General features: G+C 53.9%; 3 protein-coding genes across 7 annotated transcripts in view; 1 reads left to right on the top strand and 2 right to left on the bottom strand.

Annotated features, from left to right (window-relative positions):
* GTF2F1 (general transcription factor IIF subunit 1) overlaps positions 1-19714 on the bottom strand; it is a 41103-nt gene that overhangs the window by 18858 nt on the left and 2531 nt on the right. The window contains exons 4-13 of one of the 5 annotated variants that reach the window (XM_017528312.2): positions 15249-15442; positions 12967-13137; positions 12282-12466; positions 10699-10852; positions 10557-10618; positions 10358-10477; positions 10141-10214; positions 9915-10053; positions 9591-9708; positions 9276-9504 (exon numbers count right to left, since the gene is read on the bottom strand). In XM_017528312.2, coding sequence (XP_017383801.1) covers positions 9300-9504; positions 9591-9708; positions 9915-10053; positions 10141-10214; positions 10358-10477; positions 10557-10618; positions 10699-10852; positions 12282-12466; positions 12967-13137; positions 15249-15442 — 1422 coding nt within the window. In that variant the 3' untranslated portion in view covers positions 9276-9299. Of the gene's footprint in view, positions 1-8661; positions 9505-9590; positions 9709-9914; positions 10054-10140; positions 10215-10357; positions 10478-10556; positions 10619-10698; positions 10853-12281; positions 12467-12966; positions 13138-15248; positions 15443-19714 lie in introns of those variants that run through there. The other 4 variants (XM_017528313.2, XM_017528314.2, XM_017528316.2 and 1 more) reach the window with 4 other exon arrangements.
* Positions 1241-3445, top strand: ALKBH7 (alkB homolog 7). Its single transcript, XM_017528319.2, has 4 exons — positions 1241-1773; positions 2631-2804; positions 2896-3020; positions 3228-3445. Exons 1-4 carry the CDS (start codon positions 1429-1431, stop codon positions 3388-3390), a joined length of 807 nt encoding a protein of 268 aa, XP_017383808.1. The 5' UTR covers positions 1241-1428; the 3' UTR covers positions 3391-3445.
* Positions 3553-5417, bottom strand: PSPN (persephin). The gene is made up of 2 exons (XM_017528201.2): positions 4104-5417; positions 3553-4018 (listed from the first exon to the last, which is right to left on the bottom strand). Exons 1-2 carry the CDS (start codon positions 4396-4398, stop codon positions 3696-3698), a joined length of 618 nt encoding a protein of 205 aa, XP_017383690.1. The 5' UTR covers positions 4399-5417; the 3' UTR covers positions 3553-3695.

Raw genomic sequence — 19714 nt, 5'->3', positions numbered from 1 at the left:
TGGGATTACAGGCACGCGCCACCATGCCCAGCTAATGTTTTGTATTTTTAGTAGAGACGGGGTTTCACCATGTTGACCAGGATGGTCTCGATCTCTTGACCTCGTGATCCACCCTTGGCAGGCTACTTCTAAGGATATCTATAGGAGAATGCTCTGAGTCAGCACAGCGGCAAAAGAGCTGACAGGTTATACAGCCACCTGCTGGCAGCTCCCAGTGATTTCTATAGGAGGATGCTTTGAGTCAGTACAGGAGTAACAGAGCTGTCAGGGTATACGGCCACCTAGGCACGATATACCGGAGGGGTTTTAAGCCCTAGGACGCTCTCGAGCTTGCCAACCTGAGGCTGGCTTCCCACAAGAACTGGATGCAAGGTACTGCAACTCCCGTACAGGAGGAGTGACTCTTGCTCCAAACCTGCTATACAGCAGGTGTCTTTACAATACTGAAAGCTGGCGCCTGGGCCAGCCTGCCATGTAGTCTGTGCCCTTTCAGGCAGGGGCACTACCATCTGGGCCATAGATTCTTGTCCTGGTATAACTGTTTTTCCCTGAAATCATGCTCTGCACCGTGTCTGCTCTAGACATTCCTCCGGCTAGAAGCAAGATATGATTTTATATGTATATATATATATACATATATATATATATGGCTGCTTATTCCTTAATTCATGCTCTGTACTGTGTCTGCTCTAGACATTCCTCTATGAACTAAGATTATATGTGTGTATATATATAAGGAAATAGCTGAGTAATAAGATATTCTTCAGGCACTAATTGTTCCGACTATAAACTAATACATGATTATATATAAAGGAAATAACTGAGTATATAAACTATAAACACTATAAACTAAGATATTCTTCAGGCACTAATTGTGCCAGGGATCTGCTTAGCTCTACTGCCTCCGTGCGCAGATGAGGGGTTGCACACAAGGCATGAGCCACCGCAGCCTGCTGAGGAATCTTTAAAGCAATAGTAATATGGAGACAGGGAAATGAATGATGCCTCGCTTTGGCCTTTGACCATAAGCCCTAACTCTGGATATCTGGCCCCACCACAAATATAATCGTGGCCTTGACGTCAGTCCCCTGACCCCCGGACCCCTTATCTCAGCCTGACTGTACTCTGCCCTTAGCCTCTAGCCCTAGTCGACTCCGGAACCGTGGCCTTGGCCACGATCCCCCTGACTTCGGACTTCAGACCAGATACTGCCCATATTCCCTCGTGAGGTCTTCGCCAAGCAACCCCTACGTTGTACCTTTTCCCTCGAATGCGTAAAGAGGCAGTGCTAACCTGCAGACGGACTTGCGACTCAGCCAATGGTTTAAGCCGCTCTGGAGTGGCGCCCAATAAGCTCTCAAGACAGGAGGCCGATTCTAGAAGAAAGCCAATAGCCTGTGAAGGCGAGTCTTGCAGCAACCAATAGCCATGAGTGAGAGGCGGGACTCTGAGGGAAGCCAATCGCTGGAGGGGGCTGACACAGCTACAGCCAATGGCTTTTGGCGGGGGCGTTCCCCGACCCCGGCCGCTTCCATGACCCGGCTACTGGGCCATGGCCGGGACTGGGCTATGGCCGGGACTGGGCTGCTGGCGCTGCGGACGCTGCCCGGGCCCAGCTGGGTACGAGGCTCGAGCCCGTTGGTGCTTAGCCGCCTGCGGGACGCGGCCGTAGTGCGGCCTGGGTTCCTGAGCGTGGCGGAGGAGGAGACGCTGAGCCGAGAGCTGGAGCCCGAGCTGCGCCGCCGCCGCTACGAATACGATCACTGGGACGCGGTGAGACCAGCGGCGCGGGGGTAGGGGGCGCGGCCTCGCGACGCCGAGCACCGGATGGGGCGAGAACACGCTGGGGGCAGTCTCTAGGGCGGGGATTTGGGGCGGGGACAGAGACGAGCGGCGGGGCGGAGCCATGTTGGGGGCGGGGACAGGGGAAGACCAGTGCAAGGATGGGCCGGGGCCACGCTGGGGCGGGCACAAAGGAGACCGGTGCAGGATGGGACGGGGCCACCCTAGGGGCGGGGCCAGAGGAGTCCAGCGTGTATGGGCGGGGGCGGGGTCACGCCGGGGAGGGGCCACGTGTGGGTTGGGATAGGGAAGACGTGCTGGATGGGGCAGGGCCTTGCTAGGGGCGGTACCTAGCGCGAGGATTTGGAAGCCGGGCTATGGTGGAGGCGGGGCTGAAACTCCGGTAGTGGGAGGGGCGGGACTTGGGGGACGAGGACATTGGTCAGGGAGCGCACTTTTGTGATGAGGCCAGGGCCATAACTGGAGGCAGGATCTGGAACTGAGGGGTGTTTGGGACCAAGGTTAGGGGTAGAAACGGCTGTGGAATTAGAGGACGTTGAGGGACACAGGACACTTGGGTGGAGTCCAGTTGTAGGGAGACTCAGCCAATTGAATATTGGGGCCGGGCCAGCACTGGGGACTTGGAATTGTAGCCTCAGGGTGATTAAGGACTGAGGTCACACCTAGGTAGGGCCATGGTTGGGGGGATAGCGGGGTTTGAGTTGAGGGCAGCAGGATCAAGAGTCGCACTAGGAAAACCAGCCCCTTGCCCTGTTTTCTGCGCCTCCATGCCTCAGTGTCCCTGTTCCCTCTGGGAGCCTCCAAGCTTGACCAAGCTGTTTGTGTAGGCTATCCACGGCTTCCGAGAGACAGAGAAGTCGCGCTGGTCAGAAGCCAGCCGGGCCATCCTGCAGCGTGTGCAGGCGGCCGCCTTTGGCCCCGGACAGACCCTGCTCTCCTCCGTGCACGTGCTGGATCTGGAAGCTCGGGGCTACATCAAGCCCCACGTGGACAGCGTCAAGGTGGGTAGAGGCCGGCGCCTTGGCCCTTCCAGCGGGGGGGGGGGGGGCAGCCCAGGTCGGAGCCTGACCCATCCCTTCGTCCCTTTTGCAGTTCTGCGGGGCCACCATCGCTGGTCTCTCTCTCCTGTCTCCCAGCGTTATGCGACTGGTGCACACCCAGGAGCCCGGAGAGTGGCTGGAACTCTTACTGGAGCCAGGCTCCCTCTACATCCTTAGGTACCTCCATCCAGGCAGCCCCCACCCATCCAGGAATGTGTGACACCAACCCAGTGCCCTGGGTACCTTCCCTCAATCCACCCCTCCCCAAAGACTCAGCCTCTACCCCAGGGCTTGTGTGAGAGGCAGTGGGGGGCTGGAACCTGGGTCTGCCTGGATAGGGGGCTGTCCTCCCTGCACCCAGTTACAGCCTGTTTTTTTCTGCAGGGGTTCAGCCCGTTATGACTTCTCCCATGAGATCCTTCGGGACGAAGAATCCTTCTTTGGGGAGCGCCGGATTCCCCGGGGCCGACGAATCTCTGTGATCTGCCGCTCCCTCCCTGAGGGCATGGGGACAGGGGAATCTGGACAGTCACCCCCAGCCTGCTGACCCCTAGCTTTCTAGACACCGGATTTGTGAATAAAGCTGGGAATGGACAACCCAACATTGCACTGGCTGCTTACTGGAGCCAGGATCTGCAGGGGAACCCAGGATGGCACTGGCCCACAGGGAGCTCAGGTGCAGCTGGCTGGATACAGTCAAGGTCACGAGGCCAGGAGAGTGGTGTCCTTTATTGCACTCAATGCTGATCGCCCCAGCCCACTCCCGTCCTTGTCTCTGCATCCAGGTCTCCAATAAAGAACTCAGCCAAGCTTCCCCAGTACTGCAGCTCCTGGGTACCAGACTGTGCACCCTCAGCCGACACAGCTGCAGGCAGCCGCCGAGAGCTGGGGCAGCCGCTGCCAGCGGTGGCGGTCGTCAAGGAAGGCCACATCATCGTAGCGGGTGGGCTGGCAGCAGGGCCCGCCATGGGCTTTCCCCTGGCCTTGCAGCCGGGCCAGTGCCAGGCCGTGCTGGGTACGGGCACCCCGGGGGCAGCTGCCGGCGCAGTAGCGGAAGATGACCTTCTCCTCCGAGGCATAGCCCAGGCCCAGCTCTGCCACCGACAGAGTCAGGCTCCACAGCTGGCACGGACCGGATGGTGCTCTGCGCAGGCGGGTGAGGGGGCGGTGAGTGGCTGCCGGAGAGAAGGGTGCTGACAGTGAGCAGGATCAGGGCTGGGGTAAGTTGGGAAGTCACAGAGGGTCCCTGGGAGTCCTTACCCAGCCAGGTTCTTCCAGCCTCTGCCACCTGCTCAGACGAGAACTCTCCATTGGCCACAGGAGCCCCATGGGCATCAGGATCCCAGCCCTGTCCCAGATGCAGGGACAGGAGCAGCACAGAGCCCAGAAGGACCTTCCCTACGGCCATTGTGACAGGCAGGTCCTGAGGGTGGGAGGTGCGCCCCGAATTTATGCCCTGCTGGGGCTGGGAGCTAACTGCTTCACTGCCGGCCCCTGCGGCCAGAGGGCCCCACGTCTGCACCAGCTTATCTCCTACGCCCTGGAATCCAGGCATCCACTCCTGCCCCACACCCCACCCTTCTAAGAATTAAAGGCTCACCCCCAGCCCACCCTACCCCGACATTCCACACACCCATTTCCGACACCCCAGACACCCCCTGATTTATGAGTGCCATACTGGCAGCCAGGGCGGGCAACTCGTGTTCACCCCGGCCTGCTGCCTGGAGCGGGAGTCAGGGGCTTCATCGGTCCCCCAGTGGGGTCCCTCTCTACTAAGTCAGGGTGCTGGGATTCAGGAGCCCTCACGTGTGTCCTGTGCCAGGTGGGACGGATGTGAGTGCTGGGAAGGGTGGTTTGGCAGGGACCGAGTCCACGGGAACTCTCCTTGGTGGCTCCTGCCTGGAGGATTAAGACATCATGCCCCTGTCTCCGGGCCTGGCTGAGCCAACGTCAAAACAGGAAAAGGGAGAGGCCTAGGGAAAGCCAAGGGTGGGGACACAAGGGGGCAGGGACACCTGTCTCCGGAAGGCCAACCTGAGACCCCTATAACTGCAGCCCCTTCCTGGGATGTGAGCATGTCAGGGCCCACAGGGTGATGGGAAGCCATCCAAGTCATGGTAACCTCTAGCACGATGCTGACAGTGAGATGCGGGCTCTGGAGGCGTCTGCACTCAGCCCTGTGAGCCCAGTCCCCTCACTGGTACAGGGGAGCTCATCAGAACCCCTCCCACTTGGCTTGGTGAGGAGGGATGGGTGCTTAGTGTTTAAGGCGGTTCCCCTAGCTTTGAATGCAAAAACAAGCAAACAGCTTGTGACTGTCGAAAGGGGTGCTTGACCCTAAGCACCCACAAGATGGGGGAAATCAGAAAACGCTCACACAGGTGTGTGACCCATGTGTGCCCTGTGCTGTTGGTGTGGGTGTAAATTGCTAACAGCTCTTTGGCTGAGCAGCTGCTCAAGAGCACAGGGGATCCGATGCTTTCATGTTAGGAAAGACTGGAAGTGACCTCAGCTCCATCCATGGGGGGGCTCCCTCGATGACTATGTTGCGGTTTCTTTTTTTTTTTTTTTGGAGTTGGAATTTCACTCTTGTTGCCCAGGCTGGAGTGCAGTGGCACGATCTCGGCTCACCAAAACCTCTACCTGCTGGGTTCGAGCAATTCTCCTGCCTCAGCCTCCTGAGTAGCTGGGATTACAGGCATGTGTCACTATGCCTGGCTAGTTTTGTATTTTTAATACAGACGGGGTTTATCCATGTTGGTCATGCTGGTCTCGAACTCCTGACCTCAGGTGATCCGCCTGCCTCAGCCTCCCAAAGTGCTGGTATTACAGGTGTGAGCCACCTCGCCCAGCCATATTGTGGTTTTTCTTACTGAGATAAGTTTCAGATGGAGAAAAAAGCCTGCGAACAGTGGCTCACACCCATAATCCCGGCGCTCTGGGAGGCCGAGGCGGGCAGATCACCTGAGGTCAGGAGTTTAAGACTAGCCTGACAAACACGGATGTGGGTAACACCCCCCAGGGGCACCAAGGAGGAGAACCATCCAGACCCCAGGCACAATTAGGGCCTGAGGAATATCTTAGTTTATAGTGTTATTACTCAGCTATTTCCTTCATATAAATCCTTCATATATAATCATATATTAGTTTATAGAATTAGTGCCTGAAGTATAACTTACTGTTTACATATATCAAGCTTATACAATCATACTTAATACTTACATCTAGCATACTTAGTTCTATATAGTCTTTCAATATAATCACATAGGTATTGTAGTCGGAGCTGTACTGACACATTTAGTGCTGATTTGTAGAATCCTTCCATATAACCATATAGTAGTTTGTAGTAGGAGGGATGCCTAGAGCAGTCACAGAACAGAAGCAGTACATGGGAAAACAGGCAGACCAGGACAAGAACCAAAGACCCAGGCGGTGGCGTCCCTGCCTGAAAGGGCATACGCTGTATGGCAGGCTTGGAGCAAGAGCCTCTCCTCCTGATAAAGGAGTTGTAGCACCTTGCATCCAGTTCCTGTGGAAAGTGGGCCTCAGGCCTGAGATCCTGGAAGTAACCTAGGAAGAAGTACCCCTCTGTGTGACCAGTCACGGCGGCTGTACACCCTGTCAGTCTTTTTTCACTTCTGTGCTAGCTCAAATCATCCTCCCATAAATATCTTAAGAGAACACAGGTCTGTCAGCTCCCACTGCACTGGCTTACAGTATCCTTCTATTAGAAATCCTTTGAAGTCTCCAGCCCCCAGGTAAGAAGTGTTGTGCATGACACCTGTTGCACACAGCCCCTCCTTGCTTCAGTGACCTAATAGGGGTGGACCTCTTTTCTGTACAGGACCTTCTACTACTGCACACGGCACGGCCCCCTACTGTGCAAGGCCCACCTCTCTGCCCAGGTGACATAATGGGGTGGTCCCCTCGCTTGGGACTCAGGTGATTATATATGCCTTATTACTAAGCCTATAGATGATGACCTCACTTACGATCCTTCCCCCTGCTTGTACCTAATAAATACAGATGCTCTGGGGCATTTTGGGGCTGTCACTGATCTCTGCTCACAGGTGGCATGGCCCCCCGAGTCCAGATGCTCTTCACCAGTTCTTCAGTGTCCTGTCTCTTCTCTTTCCTGCACCTTAACACAGCATAAGGGACACCGCACGACCCTTTGGGGCCCCAGTAGCCCTACACATGGAGAAACCCCGTCTCTACTAAAAATACAAAATTAGCCAGGCGTGGTAGCACATGCCTGTAGTCACAGCTACTCCCGGAGGCTGAGGCAGGAGAATCGCTTCAACTCGGGAGGCAGAGATCGCAGTGAGTTAAGATCGCACCATGCACTCCAGCCTCGGCAACAACAAACTGTCTCAAAAAAATATAAACACAAAATCCAAAAATTAGCTGGGCGTGGTGATAGGTGCCTCTCATACCAGTTACTCAGAAGCCTGAGGTGGGAGAATTGCTTTAACTTGGGAGGCAGAGGCTGCAGTGAGCTGAGATGGCACCACTGCACTCAGCCCTGGGTGACAGAGCAAGCCTCCATCTCAAAAAAAAAAAAAAAAAAAAAAAAAAAAAAACAAATAAAAAAAAAAAAAAAAAAAAAAAAAAAAAAATTAAGCAATGGACCTGGCATTTGAACCCAGGTCCACCTGAATGCAAAGCCCCTGCTCTAACCATGGGGCCACACGGCCCAGCCTCCTTGGACAAAGGTCCAAGCAGTGGGGATGGCTGGGGTGAAACCGCCAGGGCAGGGGCTCCCTCCAGAGCTGCCTCCCTGCTGCCCAAGAAGGCCTGGCGGAAGAATGGGGAGAGGCTGGCCTGAACTGGGACATTCCGAGGAATTAGCCTGACATCTCAGACATTCCTGCTTAGTAGCCAAGGGCCGCAGAACTGGGTGGGGAAGCTTTCCATCTGCAGTTTCCAAACACTGGCAAGATGGAAGGAAGGGGTCGCCCAGAAGATGAGTTCAAAAGTGGGTGCAGCCAAATTCTAATTCCAGCCACACTGCTGTCCAGGAACTGGAAAAGCCCGCCCTTCCAGAACCTGGCAACGCCAGATCACATAAATGATGACCAAGCTTGGAGGAAGGGAAAGAAGGCCCCGAAACATCACAGGGAACCTGAAACATAGGGTCCCGCAATCGGGGGTTTGGCTTTGGTGGCCACGTAGGGACAGAGCCTGCAAGCCGAGAACCACACACAAAATGGGCTGGGGCTGGCCCTCCTGGGTGGCTGGCGCAAGCCAAGGTGGAACCATCTGGAAGGACTGCCTGCAAAGTAGGCCACCCTGGATTCCCACAGAGCCCCCAGCTGGCCATGAGCATCCAACTCCAAATCACAAGAAAATCTATCATCAAGGGGAGTCAGAAGAAACACAAGGAGGCCCACGAACTTCAGCTTCTAGATACGTCAGACCACAAAGTAAGGATGCCTAAAATGAAAACATTAGCCGGCGAAATGGTACACACCTGTGGTCCCAGCTACTCACCAGCCTGAGGCGGGAGGAATGCTTGACCCATGAGTTCAAGACTGGCCTGGGCAATACAGTGAGACCTCATCTCTACAAGAAACTTTTTTTAATTAGCTGGGCATGGTGGTGCACACTACTTTAAAGGCTAAGGCGGGAGGATGGCTTGAGCCAGGGAGGCAGAGGTTGCAGGGAGCAAGCAGTCCAGCCTGGGCAACAGAGCAAGACCCTGTCTCAAAAACTAAAAAATAAAAACATGAAAGACAAAACCAAAACCTAAGGAACAAGACATTATCCAAATGTCTGTTAGAATACCAGATCTAAAAAGGAAACAAAGAAATCTAAGCAGTTTATTTACTTTTTAGAGACAGAGTCTCACTCTTGTCACCCAGGCTGGAGTGCAGTGGTGTGATTTCAGCTCATGGCAACCTCTGCCTCCCAGGTTCACAAGAAGCAATTCTTGTGCTGAGAAGGCTGAGGCCTCCAGATAGCTGGGACCACAGGCACCCACCACCATGCCTGGCTGCTCTTTCTATGTGTGTGCCAGGGTCTTGCTCTGTCACCCAGGCTGGAGTACAGTGTCACCAACATAGTTCACAGCAAGCTTGAACTCCTGGGCTCAGCCTCCCAGGTAGCTGAGACTGCAGGCACTCACTATCATGCCTGGCCAAAACTGAAGACCTAATGGGCCATGTGGTAGATTAAGTCACGGCTGAAGAGAGGCCTAAGGAAGTGGAAGGCAGAACTGCTACCCACTGGGCAGCACGGGCCTTGGTCAGCATGAGGGAGGCTGAGCAGGGAGAAAGAGGACAATTAGAAGGCCTACCAGGCAGCTGAAGATTCCAGAAGGGCCAGAGGAGGAAATGGCTTAAACTTTTCCAAAATTGCTAACTCTGGGGCCCTGGCAGTCAGGGAGCAGGACGGCAAAGGGGCAGTGAGAGCCCGAGAAGTTCTGGAGAGCAGAGCTGTGTATTGGACAGAGGCTCACTCCTTGAGGGAGAAATGCATCTTATCGTTGATCATCTTGCGCTCGGGGTTGAGGCGCTTGAGGATCTGGGCCAGCACATTCACCGTCTGGTCACTGCTCAGCCCCGTCTTCTTGGTCTGGAATTTTTTCAGCAGGTCCTTAGTGGTCATGGGCTTCCGCGTCAGGTAGCGGCGCACGGCGTCCTCAGTCACCTGCACGTCTCTGTGGATGGGAGGGTGGGGAAGGCGGCATCAGCGAGACTGTCCCGGCAGCCCTGGCTCTGCCCACTGCTCTCCTCGCCAACTTACCCGCTGCTGGGTGTCGACTTGCCGGATGGTGGCTGGGGAGTCGACTTTCCGGACAGGCTCTGGGGCCCCGCGTCCAGACGTAACCGCTTGGCTGCAGGCGCCTCGCTCACCCGCTTCCCTGTGGGAGTGGGGTCAGGGCTGAGTTGTGGGGGCAGGAGGCCGAACCCCTGGGCAGGACCCTAGGCTGGGCAGTGCCAGGATTAGGGTTTAAGGGAAAAAGGGTGGGACAGTCCTCCACTCCCATCTGCATCCCCTCTCTGTCCTGAGCCCCAAAGGCAGAGGTCGGGAGGCTGTGGCTGTGGGGACTGCAGAGCAGGTGCTCACCTTGCTCGAGTTTGCTGGCGGCGGCACGCAGGGTGGAGGAGGTGCTGCCGCCCTCTGTGCTGGGCGTGCCCGGGCGGCTGTTGCCCCTTGAGCTCCCTCCCGACAGCTTGCGCTCTCTCTTGGGCGGTGTCTTCTTCTTCTGCAGAGGTCAGGGTGGGGTGAGGGTGAGGGGGCTGAGTCTAGAAACGGACAACCAGGCCTCCCTCGATGCCAGGCTGGGCCTTACCGCCATGAAGAGGGCCGAGGAGGCCTCACTGTCAATGTCACTCTCCTCTGAGCTGTCTGATTCATCGCTGCTGTCTGCGGGGCACAGGACAGGGGTCAGGGCCCAGCGCCCACCCGTACCTCCACTGCAGATGAGGGAGGTCTGCAGAGAGGGGAGGAGGCAGCAGGGTGCCAGGGCCCAACCCAAGCCTCCAATGCAGGGGCCACAGAGGGCACACCTTTCCTGCGCTTCTTCTCCTGCGGGGTGGGCGCCTTCTTCTCCTCCTCCTCCTCCTTGTCCTCCTCAGGTGGCTTCTCCTCCTCGCTCTCCTCGCTACTGTCGCTCTGCTCATCGACGCCTGCGGGGACAGGGTATGAGCACCCACCCCGCGCCCCCCTCCCCCATCTCCCGCCAGGGCCTGCCCAGCCACCACCTACCCTTGGGCCCCTCCTCCTGCTGCGGCACCTTGGCCTTGGTCTCAGGCTCTTCCATGGAGCTGCTGTGAGACAGGGATGGGGGAGGGTGAGTGTGCTCCCTCGGGGCACATGGGGTCTCGAAGCCACCTTCCGTGGGCCTCACCTGGAGCCGTCCGACATGTAGTCCACCTCCTGGCCCTCGAAGTCCCCATCATCGCTGTCCTCGAAGGCCTCGTCATCTGAGCCCTTCTTCTTCTTCTTCTTCCTGCTGCCCTTGGCCAGGGGCGCCTTCTTCTTGGCCTTGGGGGCTCTACCACCTGGAAAGCAGGGAAAGAAAGGGAAGAGGCGCGGCAGCGGGTATGTATTGTGTCCTTCACATTGTATGCAGTTTGGGCACCTGGGGGGCCTCACCAACTGGGGGGACTGCCTCTCCAAGGCCAGCCCAGAAGCTCAACTCTCCTAAACAAACTCCCCGTCCAGACTCCACACACCCACCCATGTTCTCTAACGCCCACAGACCACTGCCTCCCTCTCCCAGACCACCCCTGGCCAGGCACCGATAACCAGGGACAGCCCTACAGCCTGAGCGCACAGATTACTGAAACTGCCCAACCCAGAGTACGGTTTCTCATGGGAACCCCGGTAAAGGCCACAGCCAGGCCAGGTGCATCGGCTCACACCTGTCATCCCAACACTTTGGCAGGCTGAGGCTGAAGGATGGCTGGAGCCTAGGAGTTCAAGACCAGCCTGAGCAACACAGTGAGTGAGACCCCAGTCTCTACAAAAAATACAAAAATTAGGCTGGACACCAGGGCTCACTCCTGTAATCCCATCACTTTGGGAGGCTGAGGCAGGCAGATTACCTGAGGTCGGGAGTTTGAGACCAGCCTGGCCAACATGGTGAAACCCCATCTCTACTCAAAACACAAAAATTAGCCGCCTGTGGTGGTATGCACCTATAATCCCAGCTACCTAGGAGGCTGAGGCAGGAGAATCACTTGAACTTGGGAGACAGAGGTTGCGTTAAGCCAAGATTGTGCCACTGCACTTTTATGAGTGACAGGGCGAAACTCTGTCTCCATAAAAAAAAAAAAAAATTAGCCAGGCGTGGTCGGGGGCAAGCCTGTAGTCCTAGCTACTCAGGAGGCTGAGGTGGGAGGATCACTTGACCCTAGGAGGTCAACGCTACAGTGAGCCATGATTGGACCACTGCACTCCAGCATGGGCAAAAGAGAGATCCTGTCTCAAAAAAAAAAGCCAAGGCTCAGCCCTCCTGGGCTCTGACAGGCTCTCCTTGCCTCCTGAGTGACATCACTGCTCCTCTGGGCAGCCTCGCCTGACTCTCATTCTTTTTCTCCGACACAGAGTCCCTCTCTGTTGCCCAGGCTGGAGTGCAGTAGCACGATCTCAGCTTACCACAACCTCCATCTCCCGGGTCCAAGTGATTCTCCTGCCTCAGCCTCCTAAGTAGCTGGGACTATACATGCACACCACAACGTCCAGCTAATTTTTGTGTTTTTATTAGAAACAAGTTTTACCATGTTGGCCACGCTGGTCTCGAACTCCTGATCTCGATGATCTGCCCGCCTCGGCCTCTCAAAGTGCTGGGATGACAGGCGTGAGCCACCGCGCCCGCCCCACGAGTCTCTCATACTAGAGCCACTGTGCGTGACGGCAGACCTTGCCTTCACTGGCACCGCCTGAGCAGGCACCTCTGTGACCTAATGCCCGGCCCCCCATGCTCACCCTCCTCACCGCTGGCGTCACTGGCATCGGACGACATCTCCAGGTCGTCCTCCAGGTCGTGGATGCGCAGCTCGCTCGCCTTCCTGCGGCCGCGCTTCTCCTTCTCCTCCTCGTCCTCGTCCTGGTCCTGGTCCTTGAGCCGCCGCTGCTGCATGATGCTGAAGTGGTTCAGCACCTTGTTCCTCCTGCGGGCCAGGCACAGGGGACTCAGGCCAGGGACCACCCTGCTTCTTCGCTGGCATGTGGCCAACCCCGGGGGCACCACCCACACAGCCTTCCATGGGATTTGGTCCCCGGGCACTGGGGCTATGGCCCAGGACTCCCTGAAACCACACGGATACAGCTGGCCCTTCCTGCCTTCCCTCTCCCCGAGAGTTCCTCAAAGAGCAGGTCCCCACACGCTGCTAGAGTCTTAGCACCTCCCTCCTGCGACCTACAGGAACCAGGGGGCACTGAGACCCCACCCTGCTCTGCCAATTCCAGCTCCAGGTCGCCCACTTTGGCTCTGGCAGAGCCCCACTTTGGGCCTAAGGCCTTGCATCTGTTTCCTCCTGAGCTGACAGCTCCAACAGGGCCAAGCGGGATCTGCCCTGGTCACCGAGTCCCCAGCTCCCCCAGCACAGCACATGGCAACACACCCCATTTTCCCTCACCTCTGTCCCCAGCCGCCACCCAGCCCACTCACCTCTCCCACTCCTCCTCGGCCTCCTCAGCAGTGAGCGTGCGGTGCCGGGCCAGCGGCGTGAAATTGTACCAGTTGTGCACGGGGAAGGCCTCAAAGGCCCCGTCGGGGCACTGGGTGAAGATATAGTAGGACGTATTTTCTGTCACGCCTCCCTTCTTGATGCCCTTGAACCTGCAGGGAGCCATGGTCATGGCCTGGCCCAGAGGACCAGCCCCAGCCCTGTGTGTGTCCCTCTGGCCTTGATAGTACATGTCAAAGGAGGAGGACCACGGAATGATGAGCCCGTGCGGTCTGGCAGCCCCTCCACCACCTGAGCCTTATCCATTTCCACATCCGGGGAGCAGGCCCAGCGCCTACCCTGCGAAGTGCCGGATGTGTGTGCATCGGTGTCATTTCTGGAAAGACCAGGTGAGATTATCCCAGCCCTGCAGTCAGCCCATTGGGACCTGCCTCCAGCACTGCTACTTGTGGGCCACAGGTGGGAAACCTGGGAGCCAGGTCGGGGGATAGAGCAGGAAGACATGGCCAAAATGGAGTCTTGCCCTGTCGCCCAGGCTGGAGTGCAGGGGCACAATCTCAGCTCACTGCAACCTCTGCCTCCTGAGTTCGAGCGATTCTCCTGCCTCAGCCTCCCAAGTAGCTGGGATTACAAGTGTTCGCCACCATGCCCAGATAATTTTTGTATTTTTAGTAGAGACAGCGTTTCACCGTGTTGGCTAGGCTAGTTTTGAACTCCCACCTTGGCCTCCCAAAGGGTTGGAATTACAGGCATTAGCCACCACGCCCAGCCATGGCATAGCCAAATCTGAAGTGGACGCCTGGCCCGGGCCACCATTCCCTCAAGCCGAAACAACTGCCCAGCCTCCTCGAGGCCTCCACCTCATCCTCGTCTACCCCAAATGTCCAGGCAATCAGGCTGAGCACCCTTCCCTGCCTATGGCTTTCCAAGGCTCCACTGGGCCCAGCGCGTCCTGGCAGCCACTGCCCTGTGTGAGCTGCCTGTGTCTGTCACTATCACACACTGTGTGCCTGGAGTGCGTTCATCAATCTGACCTGTACGCTTCCTGTTCGGCCCTCAGCCTGCCTCCTCTGAGAGGTCTCAAGTGTCATGAACCACCCACTGTGCCACTAATCAGAGATGGGCACAAGCACCAACTCAGTTCATCTTTTTTTTTTTTTTTTTTTTTTTTAGCCCTTTTTTTTTTTTTTTTTTTTTGAGCAGCCTCATTCCGTCTCCTAGGATAGAGGGCAGGGGCACGATCTGATCTCAGCTCACTGCAACCGCCGCCTCCCAGGTTCTAGTGATTCTCCTGCCTCAGCTCTCCCTAGTAGCTGGGATTACAGGCACATGCCACCATGCCCAGCTAATTTTTTGTATTTTTAGTAGAGATGGGGTTTCACTACGTTGACCAGGCTGAAACTCCTGACCTCAAGTGCTGGGATTACAGATGTGAGCCACCGTGCCGGGCCTCAGTTCATCTTCAAAACTAGAATCCCAGAGCCTAGGCGGTGGCTCACACCTGTAATCCCAGGACTTTGGGGGGCCAAGGTAAGAGGATTGCTTGACCCCAGGGGTTCAAGACCAGCCTAGGCAACACAGCAAGACCTCATGTCTACCAAAAATACAAAAATTAGCCAGACATGGTGAGGCATGCCTGCAGTCCCAGCTACTCAGGAGGCTGAGGTGGGAAGATCTCTTGAGCCCAGGAGCTGGGGCCTGCAGCAAGCTATGATCGCACCCACTGCACTCCAGCCTGGGCGACAGTGAGACCCTGACTTAAGATAAATAAAAAAGTAAGATAGAATAAATAAATGAATAAAAAATAAAACCCAGCCAGGTGCAGTGGCTCACACCTGTAATCCCAGCACTTTGGGAGGCCAAGGCAGGTGGATCACCTGATGTCAGGAATTCGAAACAAGCCTGGCCAACGTGCTGAAACCCCATCTCTACTAAAAATACAAAACTTAGCTGGACATGATGGCGCTCCCCTGTAATCCCAGCTACTCAGGAGGTTGAGGCAGGAGAATCGCTTGGACCTGGGAGGCGGAGGCTGTGGTGAGCCAAGATTGCGCCACTACACTCCAGCCTGGGTGACAAGAGTGAAACTCTGTCTCAAAAAAATACATAAATAAAAAATAAAACCCCACAGGGATGAAGCGCCAGCACCTCCACTACACCAGTGGGAACCTGAGGTTCAGAGAGGGCACCTCACGAATGACGCAAACTGAGGGAGGACACGGACTGGTCCCCAAGCCTGCACTGCCACCGCCCCACCACTCACTTCCTGCCGGATTTGCCGTTGACGCGGAGCAGCCAGGGCTGGTCCTCGGGCCGGAACTCCTTGAGGACGATGCCGAGCTTCTTCCTCCGAGCCTCCTCCCGGAGCTTGCGGTTGAACTCGCTGCCCGCGCCTGACTCGGCCATCTCCTCCTCTTGGTATATTTTCTTGTTGCTCAAGTCCCGCTCCAGCCGGGCCTGGGGGCGCAGGAAGCAAAGCCTCTCAGGGTCCCCGGCTGCGCTTGGGCGGTGCCCCCGTCCAGGAATGCCGTTCTTTGTGCTAGGCCGGGCTCTAGATGCTCAAAACCAACTTCCCAACGGGCAACAAAGGAGAATGGTAGCCCTTGGTGCATCTGGGTAAAGGGAATTTGGGCCAGCCTTGCATTGTGTCTATTTTTGCAACTTGAAAGCTTGAGATTATATCCAAATTAAAATTAAAGAGAAAAAGACCTGGCTGGGCGCAGTGGCTCAGGCCTATAATCTCAGCACTTTAGGAGGACGAGGTAGGCGGTTCATGAGGTCAAGGGAGCGAGACCATCCTGGCTAATCTGATAAAACCCCATCTCTTCTGAAAACAGAAAAATTATCCAGGCATGGTGGCGGGCGCCTATAGTCCCAGCTACTCAGGACGCTGAGGCAGGAGAATCACTTGAACTCAGGAGGCGGAGGTTTGCAGTGAACCAAGATGGCGCCACTGCACTCCAGCCTCGTGACACAGCAAGACTCTGTCTCAAAAACAAAAAACAAACAAAAAAGACCACCTAAGCCAAAAAACAAACAAAAAAGACCACCTTGCCTGAATCATGCAAGAAAAAGAAATAAAGCGTATTCAAATAGGAAAAGAGGAGGTCAAATTGTCTCTATTTGCAGACGACATGATTGTATATCTAGAAGACCCCATCGTCTCAGCCCCAAATCTCCTGAAACTGATAAACAACTTCAGCAAAGTCTCAGGATAAAAAAATCAACGTGCAAAAATCACAAGCATTCCTATACACCAATAACAGACTTAAAGGGAGCCAAATCAAGAACGAACTGCCATTTGCAATTGTTACAAAGAGAATAAACACGTAGGAATACAACTAACAAGGAACGTAAAGGACCTCTTCAAGGAGAACTACAAACCACTGCTCAACGAAATAAGAAGACACAAACAGATGGAGAAACATTCCACGTTCATGGTTAGGAAGAATCAATACTGTGAAAATAGCCATACTGCCCAATGCCATTTACAGATTCAATGCTATCCCCATCAAGCTACCAATGACCTTCTTCACAGAACTGGAAAAAACCACCTTAAACTTCATATGGAACCAAAAGAGAGCCCGCATAGCTAAGTCAATTCTAAGCAAAAAGAACAAAGCTGCAGGCATCACACTACTGGACTTCAAACTATACTACAAGGCTACAGTAATCAAAACAGCATGGTACTGGTACCAAAACAGAGATACAGACCAATGGAACATAACAGAGGCCTCAGAGGCAAAACAACATATCTACAACCAACTGATCTTTGACAAACCTGACAAAAACAAGCAATGGGGAAAGGATTCCCTCTTTAATAAATGGTGTTGGGAAAACTGGCTAGCCATGTGCAGAAAGCAGAAACTGGACCCCTTCCTGACACCTTACACTAAAATTAACTCCAGATGGATTAAAAACTTAAACATAAGACCTAACACCATAAAAACCCTAGAAGAAAATCTAGGCAAAACCATTCAGGCAGGACATAGGCGTAGGCAAGGACTTCATGACCAAAACACCAAAAGCATAAACAAATACGACCTAATCAAACTCCACAGCTTCTGCACGGCAAAACAGTCATTAGAGTGAATCGGCAACCAACAGAATGGGAAAAAAATTTTGCAGTTTACCCATCTGACAAAGGGCTGATATCCAGAATTTACAAAGAACTAAAACAGATTTACAAGAAAAAAACAAGCCCATTCAAAAGTGGGCGAAGGGCCGGGCGCGGTGGCTCAAGCCTATAATCCCAGCACTTTGGGAGGCCGAGGCAGGTGGATCACGAGGTCAAGAGATCGAGACCATCCTGGTCAACACGGTGAAACCCCGTCTCTACTAAAAATACAAAAAAAAAAATTAGCTGGCCATGGTGGCGCTTGCCTGTAATCCCAGCTACTCAGGAGGCTGAGGCAGGAGAATTGCCTGAACCCAGGAGGCGGAGGTTGCGGTGAGCCGAGATCGTGCCATTGCACTCCAGCCTGGGTAACAAGAGCGAAACTCCGTCACAAAAAAAAAAAAAAAAAAAAAAAAAAAAAGTGGGCGAAGGATATGAACACTTTACAAAAGACGACATACATGAGGCCAACCACCATGAAAAAATGCTCATCATCACTGGTCATTAGAGAAATGCAAATCAAAACTACATTGAGATACCATCTCACACCAGTCAGAATGGCAATCATTAAAAAATTTGGAGACAACAGATGCTGGAGAGGATGTGGAGAAATAGGAACACTTCTACACTGTTGGTGGGAGTCTACTTCAACCATTGTGGAAGACAGTGTGGCGATTCCTCAAGGATCTAGAAATAGAAATTCCATTTGACCCAGCAATCCCATTACTGGGTATATATCCAAAGGATTATAAATCGTTCTACTATAAGGACACGTGCACACGAATGTTCATTGCAGCACAGTTTACAATAACAAAGACCTGGAACCAACCCAAACGCCCATCGATGATAGACTGGACAGGGAAAATGTGGCACATATACACTATGGAATATTCTGCAGCCATCAAAAAAAATGAGTTCGTGTCCTTTGTAGGGACATGGATGAACCTGGAAACCATCATTCTCAGGAAACTGACACAAGAACAGAAAATCAAACACCACATGTTCTCACTCATAGGAAGGTGTTGAACAATGAGAACACATGGACACAGGGAGGGGCGCACCACACACTGGGGTCTGTTGGGGGGAAATAGGGGAGGGACAGCGGGGGGTGGGGAGGTGGGGAGAGACAGCATGGGGAGAAATGCCAGATACAGGTGAAAGGGAGGAAGGTAGGAAATCACACTGCCACGTGTGTACCTATGCAATAATCTTGCATGTTCTTCACATGTACCCCAAAATCTAAAATGCAATTAAAAAGAAAAAAAAAAAAGACCACCTGGTGGTCAAGCAGGCCATCAGAGGCAAAATTCTGTATCTGAGGAATTTAGAAGTAATTAGACTTCCCTATTATCTACAGTAGGCATCTGGTTCCAGGCTTCTTTTCAAAAAATGTGTAACTAGAATTTCTACACATCTCTAGAATGCATGCAAATCAAAACTCCTTGTGCTGTGGCTCACACCTATAATCCCAGAACTTTGGGAAGCCAAGGCTCGCTTGAGCTCAGGAGTTTAAGACCAGCCTGGCACCACAATGGCTTGAGCCCCTGGGAGGTGAAGGTTGCAGTGGGCTGAGATCATGCCACTGTACACCAGCCTGGGTGACAGAGTGATACTCTGTCTTTAAAAAAAATTTTTTTAAAGACCAACATGGGCAATACAGTGAGACCCTACCTCTATTAGGCTGAGGCAGGCAGAAAACGAGGTCAGGAGTTCAAGACCAGCCTAACCAACAGGGTGAAACCTTCTCTCTACTAAAAATACAAAAATTAGCTGGGTGTGGTGGCGCACACCTGTAATCCCAGCTACTCAGGAGGCTGAGGCAGGAGAATCGCTTGAACGTGGGAGGCAGAAGTTGCAGTGAGCACAGATCACACACCACTTCACTCTAGCGTGGGCAAAAAAGCAAGACTCCATCTTAAAAAAATAAAGAAATAAAATAAAAAGTTCAGGCAGAGTGGCTCACACCTGTAATCCCAGCACTTTGAGAGGCCGAGGTGGGTGGATCACCTGAGGTCAGGAGTTCGAGACCAGTCTGACCAACATGGTGAAACCCCATCTCTACCAAAAATACAAAAATTAGGTGGGAGCTGGGGCGGGCACCTGTAATCCCAGCTACATGAGAGGCTGAGGCAGAAGAATGGCTTGAACCTGGGAGGTGGAGGTTGCAGTGAGCTGAGGTCGTGCCATTGCACTCCATCCTGGGCAACAAGAGTGAAACACCATCACAAAAAAATAAATAAATAAATAAAAAAGAAACTCATTGTGCCAAACTTGTTCACAGTAAGGCACCAAAATCTCTACAAATGTAACCATTAATCATGGCCTATGTGACCAATAAGGTCCCAATTACCCTTATGCTCTTGCTTGAAGGTCCATATATACAATTTCCAAAACACTCTAGGATCCAGCCACATCTCATCACCTCCACGGCCTCCAGGTCCCCGCCGGGACTCACCTAGACCAGTCAGTCCAGTTGCTTCCACCCTGGTCTCCCTTTATCCGCCCCCAAACCCACAGTTTGCCTCCCCACAGCAGCCAGATCACACTACAACTTCCCCGTGGAGGATGCTTTAAGGGCTCCCAAAGTCCCTTTTTTTTTTTTTTTTTTTTTT

The sequence above is a fragment of the Cebus imitator genome, unplaced genomic scaffold (genome assembly GCF_001604975.1).
Source record: "Cebus imitator isolate Cc_AM_T3 unplaced genomic scaffold, Cebus_imitator-1.0 Scaffold53, whole genome shotgun sequence".
NCBI classification, from domain to species: Eukaryota; Metazoa; Chordata; class Mammalia; order Primates; family Cebidae; genus Cebus; species Cebus imitator.
This window is presented reverse-complemented; position numbering and strand designations above follow the sequence as displayed.